Genomic DNA, 8,209 nt, shown 5'->3' with positions numbered 1-8,209 from the left:
TCCCGCGAATATTCCTCTCGCGAATATTTTACTCTATCGGATTATTTTAATTCCTAGTTTTAACGAAAATTCGAATAGAAAAATAGATTGAGGAAAATGGAACTTGGGATTGAAGGAATATTAGCGAGTAAATAAATAAATATTATATATTTATACGTATGATGTGAATATATCCGTGAGATTTTATCGTGAGATCGTCGAATAATAACATTTCCCCATCTTTTGCATTATCGATTGTTATAAAAGGAAAAAAGAAAGAAATCAAAAGAGAAAACAAAAATGCGATTAAAGGATAAACAGACCGTGATAATAAATATCGTATGTCTCTTTGAAATTTTACTGGATCGCGGAACAATATTCTTCTCCCTCGGTATTATCGATCGAAATAAGGAAAAAAAAAAAAGAAAAAAGAAAAAAGAAAGAAAGAAAGAAAGAAAAAACAAAAAACCAGGATCGAAGGAATTATACGATAATCAATATTAAATATTTCTTCGAACGAATACTAGATACCGTGTCGAACAATGTCCCCTCTCCTTGCATTGTCGATCGAAATGAAAGAAAAAAAAAAAAAAAAAAAAAAGAGAAAGAAAAAAGAAAGGAAAAAAAAAAAAAAAAAAAAAAGAGAAAGAAAAAAGAAAGGAAAAAAAAAATAATAGGATTACGCAAATACCACGTGCACGAAAAATTTCTACTAAAAGATATTGCTACGTAAATAACGTAAATAATAGCTATTTCCTAAAGAAAAAGAGGACAATGAAAAAGAAATAAAAAAAAAAATAAAAAAAATAAAAAAAAAAACTATATATAAAAATAACGTCAATATTACGGCGATAATAAATATTGCAAACGCTTCGTATTCGAATATCTATTTCTTTCTTTCTTTTCTTTCTTTTTTTTTTTTTTTTCTTTTTAATCTTCGGTTTCATTCGTCATAAATATCGATATAAAAAAATATAAAATAACGTAGACAGATATTTAACAAAAATGAAAGAAAATGCGTAGTACGTAGGTGTACTAAACTCAATTGATTTTGACAATTATGGCGACCTGTTCTCCCCTCAATAACATTTGTGGCACGTGCCTCTCCAAGGTCTCTGTCTTTCCTTCGATCTTCTTCAAGACTACCTTAGGAACGAAGGTAGTAGTCCTCCTCTTCTCCCTCTCCTCCTTCTTTTTCTTTTCTTCCTCTTTTACCTCGTCTTCTTTTTCTTCTTCTTCTTCTTCTTCTTCTTCTTCTTCTTGTTCTTGTTCTTTTTCCCTCATCATCATCGTCATAGTCATCATCCTCGTCGTCTTTTCCTTCTCCTTAGTATCTGACAAGTTAAGAGTAACCATGATTAATGCATTGAAAATATTTTCTCATCGTCATTTTTACCGATTTATTTTCGGAAGGATTCCTTAAAAAGAAATCATGAAAAGAAATTTAATCTTGTTGTTCCTGTAACAATCTTAAAAATATACTATATATATATATATATATATATATATATATATATATATATATATGATTCACAGTTTTCTTTGGTTCCATCTTTTCTCTTCAGTCAGTCCTTGAACTTTTGATAAAAGTTTATACAAAATGATCCAACGATTGTACGTACGTACGAGCAAAATGTCTTCCTCGTGTTCATTTTTGGATTTTCGCGGCCCGATAGGATTCGAAAGCTTGTTTATGTGCTGGCATGTGTGTCTATAAAGTAAGCATGAAAATTGGGGGAGGTTGAGAGAGAAGAAAGAGGAATGAAGAGAGCAGTGGCCGGTGAAAGGGGTGGGAGTAGAGATAAAGAGAGGGAGAAAGTGAGAGAAAGAGAGAAAGAGAAAAACAAAGGCAAACAGAGAGAAAAAGAAACAGAGAGAGAGAGAGAGAGAGACAAAAGAGGGGAAATATAGAGGGAGGACGAAGGGTGGATCCTAAAGGAAAAGGATCAGGGGTAAAGTAGGAGAAGGGGGAGGGAAAAAAGAGGTGGAGGCGTCGAGACACGTGTACGAGGCAGACATCGATCCTGGGGACTGGTGGTCTTCAAGGTCGTCTTGCCTGCCAGCACACTCCCAGCTCTCTACGTATCAACGACCTCTCGACCCCTCAGGATACTCCGAAGTACGTCAGTAGGCCAACCGAGTTTCTGCGCCTTTCGCGATTTCCGTATTTCGTAATTCTTTTTTTGATCTATATATTCATACACACGCACACACACATTTATGTATGTATGTATATATAGATTTTTTTAAGATAGAATTAGACAATTAGATTAATATACGAACGGATATATATATATATGTTGAACATTAAGCTATATTAGAAGAATAAGTTATACAATTGAATAAGATAACTTATATATTTATGAATATACCATATACCAACATATATGAAACTTTTACTTATGAACGAAACACTTAAAAATGATCTTAAAATTGTAATTAGAACACTGTCATCGCTTTATAGGTATATTGACGTATATACAGTACAGTGATATATAGCGTATAATAATAAATGAATGAAACAAGAAAATGAAAAATAGTCGAGATAACAAAAGGGACATTTATTATTTCGCTAATTTGAATTATGTGAAAAGGAAAAACAAAGTAATTACAAATTTTTATTTTTATAATTTTTTACGACACACTTATTGATTTTTAATTAAACGCTGCTATTTCGCTTAATTTCGTAATTTGAAAAACGCTGCATATATATACATATATACACATACATATACATACGTACACGCGCACATACACGTGTAGTATATATGTAGGTACAAAACGAAGGTCAAGAAGCGTGACTCCTCGTAGGGATTCTAAGTCAATGAATGAAAACGCGAGACGTTGGAAGGTTGTAGGGCACGCGCCAAACGAAAGGTATAGGCGGAGAAAAGGGAGAGGAAGTACAAAGGAAGAAGACATTCGGGGAAAGAAAAGGAGCAAGAGAGAAAGAGAGAGACAGAGAGAGAGAGACAGAGGGAGGGATGGATGGAGAGAGATAGATAGAGGGAAACGTGGATCTCTTATATCGAACATAGCAACCACGTTCGTAGTCAAGGTCGGTCCTTGCCCTGCAGTTAAGGTTCGACCTCGGGATGTGTATCCCTTCGCTCGATATATACAACGGATCAAAGACTCTTTTTTTCTTTTCTTTTCTTTTTTTTTTTTATTTACTTTTTCTTCTCCTTTTTTATTTTACTTTCTTTTTCTTCGTCTTCTTTTTTCTTTCTTTTATTTATTTATTTATTTATTTATTATTTTTTTTTTTGTTATTTCTTTTCTTGTCCCACGAATAATATTTTACTTCTTTGTTTTAACGTTTCCGATCGATTCACTTTAATTCAGATTGGTTTGAACTCGAGTTTGGATCACGGCTTACGGATTTTGAATTTCGGATTTCGGGTTTTGTTTCGTTGGTTTATGTTTAACGTGTGAAATGTTTCATTGCGTTTAAATATTTTATTATTCGCGTAAACGCACGCACACCTAGCGCTCGCGAGTCCATAAAATGATCGAAAAGGTTACGCGATTGATTTTATCTTGGATAAATTGAAGAGATATAATGGAATTTGAATCGAGAGTGATCAATCAAGGACGAGGTACTGTTGTGAAGAGAAAAAAAAAGAAAAAAGAAAGAAAAGAAAGAAAGAGAAAAAAAATAAGAAAGACTGTTGCGATGTGGTCACAACAAAATATTCTCTTCCTTTTTTTTTCTTTTTTTTTCTTTTTTTTTCGTTTCAAAAAATAATGAAAGAATTCTTTTTATCTTTTAATCGAATTAAAAACATCGACTATCGGATGAAATAATTGGACGGACAAATAATGGGGAATAAATAAATAAAAATATCGGATATGTATTTCTCTCTCTCTCTCTCTCTGTCTTTTCTATTCTTTTTTCTTTTCTTTTTTTTTTTTTTGATTTTTTTTTTGCTATGATTGAAAATAAAACTAAAAATTATATTCCGCGTTAGATTCGATTAAAAAATATCAACGAAGATAAAATCGAAATGAAATTGACGACTGAACGGACAAATACAGAATACGACGAATATAATATATCTCTTCTTTCTTTTTTTTTTTTTATCGATAGGAAAAAAAAAAATAAAAAAAGATAAAAAAGAAATTATTTCGATCATTGAACCCGAACAAAAGTTTTAATTAAAAAGGAATGCTACGATCGAATCGACAAATGTCACGAATCTTTCGTATACCAGAAAAACTTTTTCTTTCTTTTCTTTTTTTTTTTTTTTTCATTCTTTCTTTTCATATAATTTTCCATTTATATTTTCATAACTGATACGCGAAGTAACAGTGATTTAAAAATAAAGAAATAATTAAATAAATGAATAGAAAGAAAAAAAAGAAGAAGAAGGAAGCAACAAGTGAAACGTCAGATTGGAAAAATTTTAACAGGAATTCAAAAGGAAATGCGATAGGACTTCCGTGCTAAATATATATATATATATATATATATATGTACATGTTAGGGTTTAACCTTGTATGGTATAACGTGTTGCAAAAAGATAACGATAACGAAAAGATAACTTTATATCTATGGATCATTTGATTGAAGGAAAGGGTGCCACCGTATAATACAAGGTTAAAGGACGCGAGAACGTAAAGTCTTTCTATTTCTTTCTACCATAGCAGTGGTAAGAGTCATTCATGGTCAGACCACCACTGGTCGAAAGATCAAGAATATATGCGTGTCTCTTCTCATAGATACACTATTATCTCTATATATCCATATTTGATGTGTCTGTGTGTGTGTGTGTGTACATATGTGTGTATATATATATATATATATGTGTAGATACATGCACGAGTCAAGGAAGTGAATGCCAAGTACGTTTAAATGTCCCCGTGATTGTGAAAGTGATTTAACAGAAAACTATGCAAATAACGCGAGTCAAGATCTTTTTTTTTTTTCTTTTTTCTTTCTTTCTCTGTCTTTTTTTTTTCCTTTTTTTGATCTGTTCAATTTAATTAAAAATTGTATTCCTTCGAAAATATGAAATATGAAGTATTTATGAGTAACGTGCATGTGTGTCTCTCTACGTGTATGCGTATATGTTTCAAAGAGATGTATATACTATATAAATGCAATACTATATACGTGCGTGTGTATTTAGTTTTTCTTTTTCTTTTTTTTTTTTTTTTTTTTTTAAAAAAAAGAAGAAAAAAGAAAACAGATATGCGAACTTATCTCGTTTCCTTCTTTTTTCTTCCTTTTTTTCTTCTCTTTTTTCTTGTTGGTCTTTTTCTTTATTTTAAAACAAATAAGCGAGGTTATAAATGCAGAATACTTTGTGGTTTATCGTAACGCATTAAACATTGTTTACGATTAACGGTAGCACGTCTAGCGCATATTCTCATTGATATACGAAATCCGCGAGGAAAGATAAGCTCCATGTGCGTGCGTGTGCGTGAAAGATTATAGTATTTCGAGGTCAGTGGAATAACGTTATAAAAGGAGTCGGAGAAGGAGGAAGAGAAAGAGGAGGAATGGCGTGAATCGAAAGAGAATGCACAACTTCACTATGCGATACAAAAATTCGTTAAATATTTTAATATAAATATATATGTATGTATATATGTATGCATGTATGATGTATGTACGTATATGTATACGTACATCGTACGTGTATATGTATATATATGTGTGTGTGTGTGTGTACGTGTGTATATATATAATAATAATAATAATAATAATAATAATAAATTGGTTAATAACTTTTTAATATGTTAAAATACTTTGTAAGAAATAATAGTCTTTTTTTATTTAGATATGAAATATTAAAAATTTGGACATCAATTTATTGAGATTATATTAAAAATATATTGAAATAATAAATTAGATGTTTAATATAATTAATAATATGATTTATATCATTTATGCATTTATTATTATGCGATTTAATGTTTAAAAAATTACTCGATATTATACTAATTCCATATACTTATATTTTACTATGTAGATATATATATTCAGAAGGTATATTAATGAGAGCTCGTTATAGCAGTATAGTGTTGTAGAAATAGTAGTAGTAATAGATCGTTATGGCCTTAGGATGACGAATTGCCATAGTTGCTTTACTGATATCGCTGATGACAGGTGTAACGCATTAGGATAAAAATAAAACAACGAATATTTCCCGTTGAAATCTATACTCGTGATAATAATTTTACTAACAATCCTTTATACAGATACATATTTTTATTTTCCTCAAAAAAAAAAAAAAAAAAAAAAAAAAAAAAAAAAAAAAAACAATATTACGAGGATCGTATGCAAAAATTATTTTTACACGATTCTCGATATCGATTTGAAATTCATTTCATATGTAATAATCATCCAAGTCATTTAGTAGATTTATTGATTTATTATTTAATAGATAATTGCAAATTATTTTTACGTACTAATTGGATTATCGTTTTTTCTTTTATTCTATTATTTTTATTCAGAATTTAATAATTATACATTCATATAAAAAATCATATTATGATTATATAAAGTATTATAGTAAGGAATTAATGTATGAACACTTAAGTGTATACACACAGACGCACACAAATATTTATTAAATTATTTATCGCGTAATGAAATATATGCAATTTATTCGATATTAACAAGAATGCACGAAATAAATTCAATAATACAAATCCAACAGATACGAACAAAATCAAAATTCGTAAAAATTAAATTATGCAATTACGAACGTTCCTTAGATTTCGAATTATTCATTCATTTACAACACGCAACACACTACTTTGCAATACAATTTATTTTGCAAAAGTATTGAAGAAACGCCAAAAAAAGAAAAAAAAGAAAATAGAGAAAAAAAAAAAAGAAAGAAAAACCAAAATTCATGCGACAATCCTACTGTAATATTTTTTTTTGCCTTTTCTTTCTTCTTTTCCGTCTTCCTTTTTTCTCTTTCTTTCCATTGACATTAAAGGTAAAGTCAAGTTAATATTTTTTGTAACAACGACCATAAGTCATTAAAAAGAGGATTCCTTGGCACGATATCAGCCTTGGTTGCACGCGCGCTCCTCGTTGTTTCTTCTAGCGCATACGTATGTACATATGTATGTATATCGCCATGTTCCAAAGCGTGGTTCGATTTTTCCAGGGCCGTATCGGCCGATCGATCTGTCGAATCACGCCATGGCAGAATACTCGTCTAGCAAATGTCGGAGGTTACGGTTCTCAACCGTAACTTTTTATAAACCCGATTAGCATCCCAATGATATCTGATTCATTGCATTACGAATGTATGTATACACGTATACACACGTGTATATATATATATATACACACAAAAGCATACACACAAGTATACGTGTGTGAGTGCGTGTATATATATATATATATATGATTATTCGTTGATCAATAAAAAGATTAAAATAAGAAGGAGAAGAAGAAAAAAAGAAAAATGGCGATGTTAACTATTCGACAAGAATTTAATACTAACGAATTTATAGTATTTATGGGATTATTATTATTATCATTATTGTTATTATTATACGTTTATGAGAATAGTTATTGAACGAGAGAAATCAATGCAAAGATAGAAAGAAAGAAAAAAGAGAAAAAGGAAGAGAGAGAGAAAGAGAGAGAGAGAGAGAGAGAGAGAGAAAAAGATGGCAATGTTAACGAATTACTGAGAATCTAACTATTTTTATTTTTCCATTGCATAACTATATTGTCAGACATATTTGCATAACTCGAAACATCACATATACATACATACGTATCTACTACACGTTTATGAGAATAGTCATTGAATGAGAGAGATCAATGCAAGGATGAAAAAAAAAAAAAGAGAGAAAAAAAAAGGAAGAGAAAAAGATGGCGACGTTAACGGATTATTGAAAATCTAACTCTAAAAAAAATTTTTATTTTTAATTGCGCAACTATGCATATTTTACTAGGCATTTGCATAATTCGAAAAAGAACACATATGCACGTACATGCATATGTATATATATATATATATTACACACACACGTTAATATTAATATTTTTCGGAAGATTAATGAGAATGATCGAAAAGAAAAATAAAATTGGCGGTCAAAAGAAACGATCAAATATCTCACCGAACTTTTATCGTTATTTATCGTAGAAATAAATTGCAAGAAACGTTTGGCATAATTCGGAAGGGAACATAATTCGCATAAGCGAATTTCATATAGATGAATGATAATAATAAAAGAAAGAAAAATGACGGAT

At 30.1% G+C, this 8,209-nt stretch overlaps 2 protein-coding genes across 3 annotated transcripts in view; one reads left to right on the top strand and one right to left on the bottom strand.

Moving 5' to 3' along the window:
- The window catches only part of LOC122633345 (ecdysone-induced protein 74EF), a 215,419-nt gene that overhangs the window by 41,049 nt on the left and 166,161 nt on the right, over nucleotides 1-8,209 (top strand). The gene's annotated exons all lie outside the window — the stretch shown is intronic.
- Nucleotides 1-8,209, bottom strand: part of LOC122633589 (U7 snRNA-associated Sm-like protein LSm11) — a 63,680-nt gene that overhangs the window by 33,997 nt on the left and 21,474 nt on the right. The window contains exon 5 of the mRNA XM_043821620.1: nucleotides 1,260-1,313. Within this exon, the coding sequence (XP_043677555.1) occupies nucleotides 1,260-1,313 (54 nt within the window). The remainder of the gene's footprint in view (nucleotides 1-1,259; nucleotides 1,314-8,209) is intronic.

Source organism: Vespula pensylvanica, chromosome 12, assembly GCF_014466175.1.
Source record: "Vespula pensylvanica isolate Volc-1 chromosome 12, ASM1446617v1, whole genome shotgun sequence".
Classification (NCBI taxonomy): domain Eukaryota; kingdom Metazoa; phylum Arthropoda; class Insecta; order Hymenoptera; family Vespidae; genus Vespula; species Vespula pensylvanica.
This window is presented reverse-complemented; position numbering and strand designations above follow the sequence as displayed.